Source organism: Jaculus jaculus, chromosome 19 (assembly GCF_020740685.1).
Source record: "Jaculus jaculus isolate mJacJac1 chromosome 19, mJacJac1.mat.Y.cur, whole genome shotgun sequence".
In the NCBI taxonomy this organism is placed as follows: domain Eukaryota; kingdom Metazoa; phylum Chordata; class Mammalia; order Rodentia; family Dipodidae; genus Jaculus; species Jaculus jaculus.
Window position 1 is genome coordinate 57,788,781 of NC_059120.1, and position 15,037 is coordinate 57,803,817.

Genomic DNA, 15,037 nt, shown 5'->3' on the forward strand with positions numbered 1-15,037 from the left:
CAAATCTCCAAGGGCAGAACTAAGTGGAGATTGGGTAGATTGCTTTGCAATGAACATTTTATCCTCTTGGCCCCCTCAAAAAGCAGCTCACCTTCATAGATATCCCACACATAATACATAGAAAAGACAAAAGCCACCACCCTTAGGCAACCTTAGTGTTAGGAATTCTTGAATCTCATAACTGACCTGAAGGTGGAAAAACATACAAAATTCCCTTGCAGTGGCATAGCTAGAAAGACTGCAGACAGAATCACCCTCACAGGTGTAGAGGTCAGGCAGCTAACAGAGCTAACCCTCTGTTTCCTCCTCCCCAGGTGTGTCAGTCACCTCCAGTAACACGGGCGTGCCAGATATCTCGGGTTCTGTGTACTCCAAAACCCAGGTAGGTGCCTGACTCTGGATGAAGGAGAGACGAGTTGGGCATAGCGGAAGTGGAGTTGCAGTTGTAGGAAAACCACAGGCAAGCGCAACTTGTCGAGGTGTTGGACACCCACCCTGCCTTTTCCAAATGAATGATCTGTAGATGTCAGTTTCTCCAGTTTAAATTTAGCCTTTTGAGAAAAAACAAATGTCATAAGATGAGGTATGGTAAATAATGATGTGATGGGATCTGTTATGCAGCTGCCCTGGCTCCTTAATCTAACCATTCCCAACTCACCTCATAACTTAAAAAAAAAAAAAAATTATTATGTGCAAGCTGAGAGATGGGGTGGGAGGGCAAAAGGCATGCTCCAGATGCATGCACCAACCTGTGCATCAGGTTTTACATGGGAACTGGGGAATCGAACCTAGGTTGTTAGGCTTTACAGGCAAACAGTTTAACCACTGAGCCATCTCTGCAGCCCTTTTCCTAACTTTTCAATACAGCAGGCATGGGAATGAAGGTAAGCTAGCTCATTCTGCTCATCGTAAGTCTGTAACCAGCACCTCAGCAAGGCGCTTGTTAGGTATCAACAGGTGTGTGCTGCTTTTATCTCTACCACCATAAATAAATGTTTGCTGTAAAGTTTTTGAGGCTTGAGGGAAACATTTTATACCCAAGATCTTCTCTACTCAAGTTACTTCCTTTACAATACCCAGGGAGTTTCCATTTCCACCCAACTCTAGGGTAGGGATGCCCAGCCTCATCAGCAGATTTGTCTACATTCATGTAAGACAAGCTTTCTCATTCATCTGTCTTCCTGCTTGACGCATCCGTCTTTTACATTAAGAGACAGGCTGAGAGATTAATATGTCTACTCTCATGAAGCTATTAAAAGGCAGAGTTGAGACTGAAGCTCAAATGTCTGATTTCAGGTTTGCTGCTGCTCATGACCGTGCTGCCTTCTGAGGTGGGAGATGTGGGTCAGACACACTGAGGGTTTGTTTGCTGACCCTTTTACTCTTTCTTTCCTGTCCTCCTGGGATAGCAGTCCTTTGAGAAACAAGGGTTTCATTCCGGTACTCCTGCTGCCTCCTTCAACTTGCCTTCAGCCCTAGGAAGTGGAGGGCCCATCAATCCGGCCACAGCTGCTGCCTATCCTCCTGCCCCCTTTATGCACATTCTGACCCCCCATCAGCAGCCGCACTCCCAGATCCTTCACCACCACCTGCAGCAGGATGGCCAGGTAATAGCCTTCTCCCTCTCTCCTTTCCTTTCCTCTTCCTACCCCTTGAAACTGCCTCCCCTTTCCTTTCTTGACCTTCTTACCACCACCTTCACCCAGTCCTCCCCAGTGCCAGCCAGGTGCACACTGCACATACAGACACAAGCGCACATAACACGAGCAGCTAGCAAGGGACACAGGAGAGGATGGGTCCGATTGAAACCCTGTTGCCCATTCCTTTGGTGCCTTCCTCCTCCACTTTCTCCCTTGGCACAGTTGTCCTCATCCCATCAGACCTGGGTCACACCTTCCCCTTACCTCTCCCAGCCTTCCCTGTCCCTGACATGTTAGCTTTCCCTTCTAACGGTGGAGTTCTATTGTCAAAGTTTGTCCCTTTATTTTCCATATATCCTGGTTCTGCCTCAGCTACCATATTTGCAGATGATTCTCTGTTGCCAGCGCCAGCAGGAGGAGCAGGTAATGAAACTGAATGATGATGTGCTTGAACCCACTCCTATGCCTCAGCCTCAGATGATGGGAAAGACTACACAGTCACAAGTCGGGATACACAAACAGAAACACTTAGCTGAGCTCTCTGACCTCCCCATCCTCTTTCCTCTTTCCTCCCTCAACACCCTCTTTGTCTTTCTACCCTTCCTCGACTCTGGAAAACACTTGGTTACCAAAATGGAAAACATTCTTGGGCAACATCTGCCTTGTCTGACTTGGGTTCACAATGAATATGTGATGGTGGGCAGATCTGCCGGTGGTGTGAGAGACCTCCCAGGAGCTCCAACATAGGTGGCTGGGCAACTAGAGTGAGGGCTTCTTTACACTCAGAGACAGCCTTTCCACACTGAGGCAGCTGTGGAAATCAGTGACAATGGAATCACCTTGTAATCACTTACCTCAGAGGCCATAATTCTCATAGTTGCCTTTTTTTCAGACCAGAGCAGAGAGTACTGGGGAAGACAATTGAAAAGGAATAGAATTGACTCACCATCTTACCTCCAAAATTATCTTGTCCACTTTTCTCATTTGTCCCCTACTTAAAAGTCAAAAATGCCTTCTTGTAAGACAGGCTATCGAAACCAAATTTTGTGTAAATGAAAAGTAAACTTCATGGTAGAGTCTAAGTAAAGGAAATGAGACAACATGACAGTTTGCACCTCTCCACTGGAAGATGTTACAGATTGGTCCCACTAACTAGACACCTTTTTCCTCCCCCATCACCCTCCCATTCCCCTGCAGACGGGCAGCGGGCAACGTAGCCAGACCAGCTCCATCCCGCAGAAGCCCCAGACCAACAAGTCTGCCTACAACAGCTACAGCTGGGGGGCCAACTGAGGCCTTGACCCTCTTCTCCCGGTCCCATCATCTGAGAGGGCTTCTCAGCCTGGAAACTATGGAAACAGCATCAAAGAGAAAGGAATGTGGGGGGATTCCGCTGCCTCCCCCCCAGCGGCCCACCCCACGCCTCAGCTTCATGTCTGTCCCATTCCCATACCATCCCCACCCTGTTGTATGTATTATAGGGTTTGTATTTTTTTCCACTCCTTCCTCCCCCTTTGCATTCAAGATTATGAAACTTTGCTGTGGGCCCTTCCTCCACTTCTCCTGTTCACCCTGGTGGTATATGGGTGAAGTGGGGAGCGGGGCCCCCAAATATATATCAGCCCAAGTCTCCTCTTTATTATTAGGAAACAAAACAACACAAAAACATGGCGTCATGAATATGAACAGCATTGTCAGATGAATTAGTTGAAGTGGTTTCTTTTTCTTTTTTTTTTTTTGTACTGTGCTCTCAAATTTAATGGATTAATGTGTCTTGTATATATAAAACAAAAGCAAACAAAAAACCTCTACCTTCAGCCTCTGCCCATTCTTGCTCCGTCTAGGGTATCCTCACATTCGTCGATGACAAGCTTGGTGAATAAGTATTACCGTACCAACTGGGCCTCTTCTAGCAGGCTCGAAGGCCATGGAATAAAGTGGAATCTTTGTCCTTTAAGAACTTTTTTTTTTTTTTAACCACAATATGTTAGTGTTTTGCCCTTGAAGGGAATCCCTTTCCTTCCTTCACTCCTATGGCTGGAAAGAGCCACTGCAAATACTCATTTCTTCCAGAAACTGCCACATCTACTGCAAGCTGCAGGCACGAAGGGAAAGGGATAGAGGTTTAAGAAAGGAGCTAAGCTGCTCGTGGTGGCACATGCCTTTAATCAGAGCACTGCGGAGGCAGAGGTAGGAGAATTCAAAGCCACCCTGAGACTACATAGTGAATTCCAGGACAGCCAGCCTGAGCTAGAATGAGACGCTGCTTCGAAAAACCAAAAAAAAAAAAAAAAGCTAGGAGCCCAATGTGGTGGCGCATGTCTTTAACCCCAGCACTTGGGAGGCAGAGGTAGGAGAATCACTGAGTTCGAGGCCACCCGGAGACCTCATAGTGAATTCCAGGTCAGCCTGAGCTAGAGTGAAACCCTGCCTTGAAGAAAAAAATAGAAAAAAGTGTGTTAATGCATGCCTTTATTCCCAGCACTCAGGCAGAGGTAAGAGGACCACCATGAGTTTGAGGCTATCCTAAGACTTCATAGAGAATTCCAGGTCTGCCTGGGGTTAGATGTAAACAAATCAATCAAAGTCTGAGGTCAACATTTGCTACTGGCTGACTGGCAAAACAGAACTTGGGGCCCATACCTTTGCTAGTAGACTACTCTAGTTTGTACTGCTTGAGTGCTTTTACATGGTTTAGGAATACACAACGGGGGGTGGGGACAGAAAGGCTGCAGGGAGGGAACAACTGATCTACCATGTTGTCCAGAGTTCAAGAGGTTCTGTCTCAGCCTTCCAAATATTTGGGACTGCAGGTACACATCACCACTACTGTCTGAAAAGGAATTCTTACAGCCCACCTGAGTAACCTCCTTTTCTGGCTACTCTTCAAATAATTTGTTGGTTGCAGTCTGTTCAGAAAATTTAAATCCATTATTTATGGTCCGGACTGACTCCGTAGTAGCTAAAAAGATTAATTCCCAGCATCCCAAGTCTTTGCTCATAAGCAGTAAGGAAATTGTGCTTAAAGTAGCTTTGGTAAACCGCTTTGTCCTTCCTCTAATGTTTGACGTCACCCCGCCGGCTTCAGTGGACAAATAAACGTATGCTTTCTGAGCCTGGAGTTGGGCTGGGCCTCAGACGGCTCCTTGGTGAAGTAGGGCTGACCTCGCGTGTCCCCGGGACCATCCAGAGTCACCCTCGAAACAGTTTTTTGGAACCGGGCAGATCGCAGGGACGTGAAGCAGCTGGAAGGGAAGTGATCATTGGAAAATGAGAATTCAACTAGTTCACCCACCTCACAGGAAACACAAAGGTACGGTAAAGACGAAACTTTAATTCCAAAGAGCGGCATCGGCCCCGCCTCTTCGCCTGGCTCGCTCCTTTACGACCATGCCGCCTTGCGGGCTTGCTTTACGGCGGCGTGTGCTGAAAGCTCGCTCAATTTCCGACCGCGTAACACCGGCTGATCCCTGTTGCTCATGGGTTGCAGGAGAAATTAGTCTAGTCCCGTCATGGGAATGAGCCTCTTTGATCTCTTCCGGGGCTTTTTCGGCTTCTCTGGACCTAGGAGGTGAGAGTAGTGCTGGGCTGGACAAAGGGAGAGGGGCTCCTGGGGGGAAGCTTAACTCCACCGTAGTTTTGGAAAAACTTCCTGCCCCTTCCACTCCTGCCGAGAGGACAGTTGGCAACTTTGACCACTCACCCCGCCCCCGCCCCGTCCTGGCAGTCACCCGAGCGGTCGCTAAGAGGAGACAGACAGACGGCAGCTCAAACCTCCCTCCAGCCTGGGTGATGCAACAGGGACCTGGGCAGAGAAGACAATGGGGTGTGGGGAAGTGGACAGTGAGCAGGACCTTGGGGGCGGGAGGGGGCGGGCCTGAGGTCGCAGGGGAAGCGCTCGGCCGAGACAGCGAGGCGAGGAAGACTGGTAAAACCCACATATGCCTACCAGCGCTGTCTTGATTAGAAGCCAGTCCTCCAACGCCCGCCTCAGCTTCCCACACCCCTGAGGCTCTTGTCCCATTTTGCTGCCCATGGCTTGATTTCATGCCTTTAAGCAGTGCTGAAATCTTGGTGGCCTATTTGCCCACACCCTCAGCCACAGAGATCCCTTTTTCGGAGGGATGACTCGAGATGAAGATGAGGATGATGAAGAGGAGGAGGAGGAAGGAGCCGCGTGGGGCCGAGGGAGCCGGAGATCTGATGGTTACCGGCCTCCGGAGGAATTTGGCTTCATGTACAGCCCAGGAGGAGGGATGCGTTTCCATGATAACTTCGGCTTTGATGATCTAGTACGGGATTTCAATAGCATCTTCAGCGAGATGGGGGCCTGGACCTTGCCTTCCCACCCTCCTGGTGTGTGGATTTCCCTGAGGGAGAACCTATGGTTTTCTTGGTCTGACGGGTGACATAGGAAGGAGCCTGCAGGGGAGTAGATAGGGGGTGGGAAGTGCAAGAAGACTGAGTTTCAGGAAGGTTTAAAGTTTCTAAAGTCTTTTCTATCCCAGCATCCACCTGCCACTTTTGTATAGAACTTCCAGGTCCTGAGTTAGAAGAAACACCTGGAGAAAGACCACGGGAGGGGCAGACACTTCGGGACTCGATGCTTAAGTATCCAGATAGTCACCAGCCCAGGATCTTTGGGGGGGTTTTGGAAAGTGATGCAAGAACTGAATCCCCAAAACCAGCACCAGACTGGGAATTCCAGAGACCTTTTCATAGGGTGAGTACTACATCTGGACCTGAAGTAAGAATCTGAGAGACAACTCCTAACCCCTATTTTCTGGTGTTTTCTTCCCCTGGGGTGGGGGTGGGGGGTTGCAGGGAGGAATTTTGCTCTTTGTTAAAAAACAACAACAAATAATAATAATAATAATCCTGGCCTTGTCTAGATGATTTCTGGTTAAGAAAGGATTGTTTCAAGACAGAATATAGTTTCAAGGAGGACATATAAAACAAAGGAGGAAGGAGCAGATAAATGGAACTATTTGTTCCCTGGAAAGGGGGTTTCATAGTTTGGAAGTAGTTTGGAAGGTGTCTTTTCACCAGTGTATGGCTTCTTCCACAGTTTGATGATGTGTGGCCCATGACCCCCTCCACGAGAGCCAGAGAGGACAATGGTGAGTCCTGTCTGCTCTCCCTCCCTGAACGTTCATCTTGCCATCTTTGTGTCCCCCTGGCTCTCTTTCTTTTTGTTAAAGTCTCTCCTGGCTCTTCATTTCATACGTATGTATATGTATGTGCCATGGTCTTGCTACTGCTACAAACAAATGCTTATTCGGCTGTATGTGGGTAGCTGGTAAGTTAAACCCAGGCCAGCAGGCTTTTTAAGCAAGTGCCTCTAAACCACCGCTGGCTGTTCATTTCTCTGTACTTCCAGACCTTGACTCCCAGGTTTCCCAGGAGGGCCTCAGCACAGTCCTTCAGCCCCAACCCAAATCCTATTTCAAGAGCATCTCTGTGACCAAAATCATTAAGCCAGATGGGGTAAGTTGGGAAAGAGGAGTAAGGAAACAATGGCCTGGACAGGCTCTGTGGAAAGAAACTGAACTCACCTTCAGTGATGTTAGGAATATGATGGGGGCTTCTCCTTGTAGATAGTGGAGGAGCGCCGCACGGTGGTGGACAGTGAGGGCCGGAGGGAGACCACAGTAACCCACCAAGAAGCAGACTGCAGTCCCAGAGATGGTAAGAGTACGTATCCATGGCGCCCATCTCTGCACACACTTACCTGTGTATCCTTTGATATTCTCAGTAATTTTTAAAATTTTTTTTCTTTATTTGAGTGGTACACAAAAAATAGGCACTCCAGGGCCTCTAGCCATTGCAAATGAACTCCAGATACATGGTGCCACCATATGTTCTAGCTTATGTGGATACTGGGGAATTGAACCTGGGTCCTTAGGCTTCATAGGCAAGTGCCTTAACCTCTGAGCCATCTTTCCAGTCTAGTTTTTTTTTTTAATTTATAGATTTGTATATTACATAAATTCAACAAATAAACAATGATAAAACAATTACTTACAGGCATTATAGAGATTTTAGACTTTTTTTAAAAGTAAATGCTTGCTTAGAAACAAAATGCTACTTTTTCAAAACACAGAATTGGATTCCAACAAAACAATTTAATAAAATAAGATACAATGTTTAATAAGGCAAAATTCACAGGAGGTTATATAAGGTTCCAGCCCAGTTTTTTTGTGTTTATTTATTTACTAATTTGTGTGTGGGTGGGGTATGGGGTGTATGGATGTGCCATGGTCTCTGGTTGCTGCAAACCTAACACCTGTTGAGCTTCACATGGGTGGCTTGGGAATTGAACCCGAGCCAGCCGGCTTTGCAAGCAAGCATCTTTACGATCCAGCACGTTTCTCGGTCTTGTTATTTACATCTGCGTGTGTCACTTTCTTCCTTAGATCCAGACTCAACAAGACTCCCAGCTCTGGATGATGCCTTTTCCATCCTGGATTTATTCGTAGGACGGTGGTTCCGGTCCCGGTAGCTTTGTTCACCTTAAGAACCCTTCAGGCCCTTTCAGGCTCCCGCCCATTGCTAATTGTCAGTAACTTTACCTTTTTGGTCCCCTTAAGAGGCTTGAGTGTCAAATAGTGTTTTGGGATTACATAATCTGTCACACACCCAGACCGACCAATAAAACCTTTATTTATGCTAAAGGTCTTGGTGTTGTCAAGGTTGTTTTGCTTTCCAGAACCATCCAGGGCTTCTAAAATTAGCTTCCAGCTGCCCATGATGGCACACACCTTTAATCCCAGCACTTGGGAGGCAGAGGTAGGATTGCCATGAGTTCAAGGCCAGCCTGAGACTACATAGGAAATTCCAAGTCATCCTGAGGAGAGTGAGACCTTACCTCAGAAAACCAAAAAAAAGAAAGAAGGGAAGAGAGAAAGAAAATTAGCTTACAACCTTATTATATATATATTTTTTAATTTTTTTTTTGTTCATTATTTATTTATTTATTTGAGAGCTACAGACACAGAGAGAAAGACACATAGAGGGAGAGAGAGAGAATGGGCGCGCCAGGGCTTCCAGCCACTGCAAACGAACTCCAGACGCGTGTGCCCCTTGTGCATCTGGCTAACGTGGGACCTGGGGAACTGAGCCTCGAACTGGGGTTCTTAGGCTTCACAGGCAAGCGTTTAACCGCTAAGCCATCTCTCCAGCCCACCTTATTATATTTTTTACTAATATTTTCAAAACCAGATTTAATAAATAAGAGTTACACCCTGGAAATAACCCCTGTCACAGTTCTAGTCAGGGTTACGCCTGCTTGCCAAAGGGTTGAGGGAGAATTGTTCGTCTTAAGTACAAGACCACGGACTGAATAGTTAGTTTATGACATATGTAAAGAAGAATGTGGCAAATATTTCTTACTTTATTGTCTTTTTCACTAAAAAGAAAAAAAAAATCATTTTAGGGGCTAGGAAGATGGCTCAGTGAATTAAAGGCACTTTCTTGTACAGCCTGCTAACTTGGGTTCAGCACACACATAAAGCCAGAGGCAAAAAGTGGTACAACTCTCTGGTATTTGTTTGTAGCAACAGACTCTGGGGGGAGGGGGGTGTGCATACACATGTGTAAATAAATAATTTAAAAAAAAAACAGTTTAGGTCTGGAAATGTGGTTGCCTTCAGAGTCTAAAGGACCCAAGTTTGATTGCCCAGTACCCATGTAAAGTCAGATACACAAAGTGGTGCATGCTTCTGGAGTCTCTTTGCAGTGGCTGGAGACCCTGGTGCATCCATTCTCTGTCTGTCTTCTCTCTCTCTCTGCTTGCAAATAAATAATTTAAATTAAAAAAAGAAACTTTAAAGGAAGAAATACGAATGGCATATAAGCATCTAAAAAAATGTTCTACGTCACTAGTCATCAGGGAAATGCAGATTAAAACTACATTGAGATTCCATCTCACTCCTGTCAGATTGGCCACCATCATGAAAACAAATGATCATAAATGTTGGCGGGGATGTGGAAAAAAAGGAACCCTCCTTCACTGCTGGTGGGAATGCAATCTGGTCCAGCCATTGTGGAAAACAGTGTGGAGATTCCTAAAACAGCTAGAGATTGATTTACCATATGACCCAGCTATAGCGCTCCTAGGCATATATCCAAAGGACTCATCTCATTTCCTTAGAAGTACATGCTCAACCATGTTTATTGCTGCTCAATTTATAATAGCTGGGAAATGGAACCAGCCTAGATGTCCCTCAACAGATGAGTGGATAATGAAGATGTGGCACATTTATACAATGGAGTTCTACTCAGCGGTAAAGAAAAATGAAGTTATGAAATTTGCAGAAAAATGGATGGACCTGGAAAGTATTATACTAAGTCAGGTAACCCAGGCCCAGAAAGCCAAGCGCCACATGTTCTCTCTCATATGTGGATCCTAGCTACAGATGACTGGGCTTCTGCGTGAGAATGAAAATACTTAGTAGCAGAGGCCAGTAAGTTGAAAAGGAGACATAAAGGGTGGAGAAAGGAAGGGAGGAGGATACTTAATAGGTTGATATTGTATATATGTAATTACAATGATTGTAATGGGGAGGTAATATGATGGAGAATGGAATTTCAAACGGGAAAATGTGGGGGCGGGGAGGGAGGGAATTACCATGGGATATATTTTATAATCATGAAAAATGTTAATAAAAATTAAAAAAAAAAAGAAACTTTAAAGTGGACATGACGGTATACACCCTTAATCCCAGCACTCACTCAGGAGGCAGAGGTTGGAGGATTGCCATGAGTTCAAGGACAGCCTGGGACTACAGAGTGAGTACTAGGTTAGCCTGAGTTAGAGTGAGACACTAACTCAAAAAAAACAAAAACAAACAAACAAACAACAAAAAAAAAAACCTTTAAAGCCAGGCATGATGGTACATATGTTTAATTCCAGCACTCAGCACACTGAAGTTGGAGGAAAGCCAAAAAGTTTGAGGTTAGCCTGGGGCTACAGAGTGTGTTGTAGCCCAACCTGGGCCAGAAGGAGACCCTACCTCAAAACAACAGCTGGAGAAATGGCTCAGCACCTGCTTACAAAGGCAGATAGCCTGGGTTTAGTTCCCCAGTGCCCATGTAAAACCAGTGGAGTTTGCAGTGATTAAGAGGCGCTGGTGCATCTATTCATACTTATTCTTTCTGCAAATTTTTTTCTTTTTCTTTTTGGTTTATCGAGGTATAGGGTCTCACTCTAGCCCAGCCTGACTTGGAATGCACTATGTAGTCTCAGAGTAGCCTCGAACTCTTCGCAATTCTACCTCTGCCTCCGAAGTGATGGGATTAAAGGTGTGTGCCACCATGCCCAGTTTAAATATAATACTTTTAAAAAATCAGCCATGTGTGGTGCTGCACCCCTTTAATCCTATCACTTGGGTGGCAGAGGCAAAATGATCACTGTGAGTTCCGGGTCAGTTTGGGACTACAGAGTGAATTCCAGGTCAGCCTGGGCTAGAGTGAGACCCTACCTCAGGGAAAAAAAAAAAAAAAGAACAGAACAGAATGTTGATACCCAGAGATTAGGGCATAGGTTGGTCCTGGGGTGATGGGAAAGTCATGGTCCAAAGAAACAAAATTTCACTTTGAAGAAACAAGTTACATAGATCTGCTAGAAAACAGTGTGACCTTAATAACCGTATGTTCTTTAACACTGCTGAGCCAAGGGCTGGGGAGACGGCTCAGCAATTAAAGGTGCTTGCTTGTGCAGCCTGACAGCCCAGGTTCGATTGCACAGTACTCGGGTGAAGCACAAGGTGGCACACACATCTGGAGCTTCTTTGCAGTGGCAGGAGGCCCTGGTGTGCCCATTCTCCCCACTCTCTCTTCACAAATGAATAAAATTTTGGTTTTTGCTTTTAGTTTTTTGAGGTAGAGTCTTATTTTAGCCCAGGCTGGAATTCATTATGTAGTCTCAGTGGCTTTGAACTCACAGCAATCCTTCTGCCTCTGATTCCCGAGTGCTGGGATTAAAGGCGTGCACCACCATGCCCTGGCAATAAAGTTTTAATTTTATTTATTTATTTTAGAGAGAGAATGAATGAGCATTGGCACACCAGGGCCTCTAGCTGCTGCAAATGAACTCCAGCCACATGCGCCACCTTGTGCATCTGGCTTTACATGGGTCCTGGGGAATCCAACCTGGGTTCTTTGGCTTTGCAGTCAAGCTCCTTAACTGCTAAGCCATCTCTCCGTCCCCAAGAAAATGCTTTTTTAAAGGGCTAGAGAGACAACTCCAAGGCTAAGGCTCTTGCCTGCAAAGCCTAACGACCCAAGTTGGATTCCCCACTACTCATGTAGAGTCAGATACACAAAGTGGCACATACCTCAGGAGTCTTTTTGCAATGGCTAGAGGCCTTGGCATGCCCAATTCTCTCTGTCTCTCTCTGCTTGTAAAAAAAAAAATTGTTTTATTTTTATTTTTATTTTGAGCTCATGCTCTTCCTCCCAAGTGCTGGAATTAACACACCAGCATAAGAAGATACTATTTTTAACATTTTATTTTTATTTTTTTAAAATTTATCTGATAGAGAGCAAGAGAAAGAATGGACACGCCAAGGCCTCCAGCCATTGCAAACTTCAGACACGTGTGCCCCCTTGTGCATCTGGTTAACATGGGTCCTGGGGAATCGAACCTGGATCCTTTGGCTTTGCAGGCAAACACCTTAACCACTAAGCTATCACTCCAGCCCTTTTCTCAAAAAGATTTTTTAATTTATTTGTTTATTTGAAAGAGAATGGGAAATGTTTTTAAAGGGGGAGGGTACTAGATAAATGGTTCAGCAGCTAAAGGTGCTTACTTTTGGTGACCTGGGTTTGAATCCCAAATACCCACATTAAGCCAGATACACAGAGTGGTACATGCACCTGAGTTTGTTTGCAGTACAGGGTGGCCTGGTGTTGCCCATTTTCTTTCTCATTCTGTTATTTTCTCTCTCTCTGCTTGCAAATAAATAAAAATATTTCTAGATATTAAAATGGAGCCGGGCATGGTGACACATGCCTTTAGTCCTAGAACTCAGGAGGCAGAGGTAAGAGGATCACCATGACTTTGTGGCCACCCTGAGACTACATAGTGAATTCTAGGTCAGCCTGGACAAGAGTGAAACACTACCTTGAAAAACCAAAAGAAAAGAAAAGGAGAGAAGAGAAAAGAAAGGGAGGGGAGGGAAGAAATAAAAGAAGAAAAGAAAAGAAAAGAAAAAAAAGGCTAGGCATGGTAGCACATACCTTTAATCCCAGCACCTGGGAGGCAGAGGTAGTAGGATTGCTGTGAGTTTGAGGCCACCCTGAGACTACAGAGTGAATTCTAGGTCAGCCTGGACTATAGCAAGACCTAACTGCAAAAAAAAAAAAAAAAAAAAAAAAAAAACAACCAAGTACGCATAATTCATCACAGACTCAAAGACAGTGATCACATGGTCATCTCAATAAAACTTTTTTTTCTTGTTTTTGTGTTTTCGAGTTTGGGTTTTACTCTAGCCCAAGCTTACCTGGAATTCACTATGTAGTCTTTGATTGGTTTTGAACTCACGGTGATCCTCCTACCTCTGCCTCCCAAGTGCTGGGATTAAAGGCGTGCGCCACCAAACATAGCACATGCCTTTCTTTCTTTCTTTTCTTCCCTTCCTTCCTTCCTTCCTTCCTTCCTTCCTTCCTTCCTTCCTTCCTTCCTTTCTTTCTTTCTTTCTTTCTTTCTTTCTTTCTTTTTTGAGGTAGGGTCTCACTCTAGCTCAGACTGACCTGAAATTCACCATGTAGTGTCAGGGTGTCCTCAAACTCACAGCAATCCTCCTTACCTCCCAAGTGCTGGGCCTGCAAGAATTTTATTATTAGGTTTTTATTACTACAATTCCCCAGTACCCACATAAAGCAGCCAGATGCCCAAAGTGGTGCCTGCATCTGAAGTTCCTTTGCCATGTCTGGAGGCCCTGGAGTGCTCATTCTCTCTGTCACTCTGTTTGAAAAAAAATTATATATATATAATGTGTGTGTGTGTGTATATATACATATGTATATATGTATATATTTTTTTTTAAGTCAGTAGTTGGGGCCTAGAGGACTGCTTAGCAGTTAAAGCACTTGCCTGCAAAGCCAAAGGACCATGGTTCAATTCCCTAGCACCCATATAAGCCCGATGCACAAGTTGGTGAATGCATCTGGAGTTTCTTTGCAGTGGCTGGAGGCCCTGGCATACCCATTCTCCCTTTCTATTTACAGACAAACAAACAAATAAATAAAATACTTAAAAACACAGTCAGCCAGACATGGTGGTGCACGCCTTTAATCCCAGCACTCAGGAGGCAGAGGAAGATTGCTGTGAGTTTGAGGCCAGCCTGAGACTACATAGTGAATTCCAGGTCAGCTTGAGCTAGACTGAGACCCTGCCTCAAAAAAAAAATAAATAAATAAAAAGAATAAATAGTCTGTTGTGAATGTATACCAGTGACAAACATACTGAGAAAGGATCAGAGAAACAATCCCAATAGCCTCAATAAAATAATAATAAACCAGGCATGGTGGCACACACCTTTAATCCTAGCACTTGGGAGGCAGAGGCTGTGAGTTTGAGGCCACCCTGAAACTACATAGTGAATTCTAGGTCAGCCTGAGCTAGAGTGAGACCTGAGCTAGAGTGAGACCCTACCTCAAAAAACAAAAAAATACCTAGTCATCAGGGAAATGCAAATTAAAACTATGTTGAGATTCCATCTTACTCCTGTCAGATTGGCTACCATCATGAAAACAAATGATCACAAATGTTGGCAAGTATGCAGAAAAAGAGGAACCTTCCTACACTGTTGGTGGGAATGCAATCTGGTACACCCATTGTGGAAATCAGAGTGGAAGTTCCTAAGACAGCTAAAAATAGATCTACCATATGACCCAGCTACAGCACTCCTAGGGATATATCCTAAGGACTCGTCTCACTACCTTAGAAATACTTGCTCAACCATGTTTATTGCCGCTCTATTCATAATAGCTGGGAAATGGAACCAGCCTAGATGTCCCTCAACTGATGAGCAGATAATGAAGATGTGGCACATTTACACAATGGAGTTCTACTCAGTGGTAAAGGAAAATGAAGTTATGAAATTTGCAGGAAAATGGATGGATCTGGAAAGGACTATACTAAGTGAGGTAACCCAGGCCCAGAAAGCCAAATGTCACATGTTGTCTCTCATATGTGGATCCTGGGGCTAGAGAGATGGCTTAGAGGTTAAGCACTTGCCTGTGAAGCCTAAGTACCCTGGTTCGAGGCTCAATTCCCCAGGACCCATGTTAGCCAGATGCACAAGGGGGCGCAAGTGTCTGGAGATGGTTTGCAGTGGCTGGAGGCCCTGGCACGCCCATTCTCTCTCTCTCTGCCTCTTTCTCTCTTGATT

At 45.2% G+C, this 15,037-nt stretch overlaps 2 protein-coding genes and 1 long non-coding RNA gene across 28 annotated transcripts in view; 2 read left to right on the top strand and 1 right to left on the bottom strand.

The window, feature by feature from the left end:
- Positions 1-3,597, top strand: part of Ubap2l (ubiquitin associated protein 2 like) — a 72,027-nt gene extending 68,430 nt beyond the window's left edge. For 9 of the 25 annotated variants that reach the window (XM_045138530.1, XM_045138526.1, XM_045138536.1 and 6 more), the window contains 4 exons: positions 315-382; positions 1,410-1,607; positions 2,013-2,063; positions 2,838-3,326. In XM_045138530.1, coding sequence (XP_044994465.1) covers positions 315-382; positions 1,410-1,607; positions 2,013-2,063; positions 2,838-2,933 — 413 coding nt within the window. In that variant the 3' untranslated portion in view covers positions 2,934-3,326. Of the gene's footprint in view, positions 1-314; positions 383-1,409; positions 1,608-2,012; positions 2,064-2,532; positions 2,581-2,837; positions 3,327-3,484 lie in introns of those variants that run through there. The other 16 variants (XM_045138533.1, XM_045138542.1, XM_045138538.1 and 13 more) reach the window with 7 other exon arrangements.
- LOC123456037 lies at positions 23-4,997 on the bottom strand. Its single transcript, XR_006634289.1, has 3 exons — positions 4,936-4,997; positions 2,495-2,548; positions 23-551 (listed from the first exon to the last, which is right to left on the bottom strand). It is a non-coding gene; the product is annotated as an uncharacterized LOC123456037 (long non-coding RNA).
- Positions 4,998-5,057: 60 nt separating this feature from the next.
- Positions 5,058-8,314, top strand: Hax1 (HCLS1 associated protein X-1). Of its 2 annotated transcripts, none has more exons than XM_045138555.1 (7): positions 5,058-5,211; positions 5,740-5,996; positions 6,173-6,363; positions 6,709-6,760; positions 7,021-7,127; positions 7,238-7,334; positions 8,057-8,314. In XM_045138555.1, exons 1-7 carry the CDS (start codon positions 5,153-5,155, stop codon positions 8,140-8,142), a joined length of 849 nt encoding a protein of 282 aa, XP_044994490.1. In that variant the 5' UTR covers positions 5,058-5,152; the 3' UTR covers positions 8,143-8,314. The 2 variants fall into 2 exon arrangements, with proteins under 2 accessions (XP_044994490.1, XP_004667276.2); XM_004667219.2 differs by having other exon boundaries at positions 7,238-7,328.
- Positions 8,315-15,037: the final 6,723 nt, after the last annotated feature.

Bases quoted from the DNA above. Each gene is read 5' to 3' on its own strand.
- Hax1 (XM_045138555.1), top strand. From the start codon at position 5,153: ATGGGAATGAGCCTCTTTGATCTCTTCCGGGGCTTTTTCGGCTTCTCT. The intron at 6,364-6,708 runs GTGAGTACTACA...CTTCTTCCACAG, and splicing joins TCCAGAGACCTTTTCATAGG to TTTGATGATGTGTGGCCCAT. The intron at 7,335-8,056 runs GTACGTATCCAT...TTTCTTCCTTAG, and splicing joins CAGTCCCAGAGATGGTAAGA to ATCCAGACTCAACAAGACTC.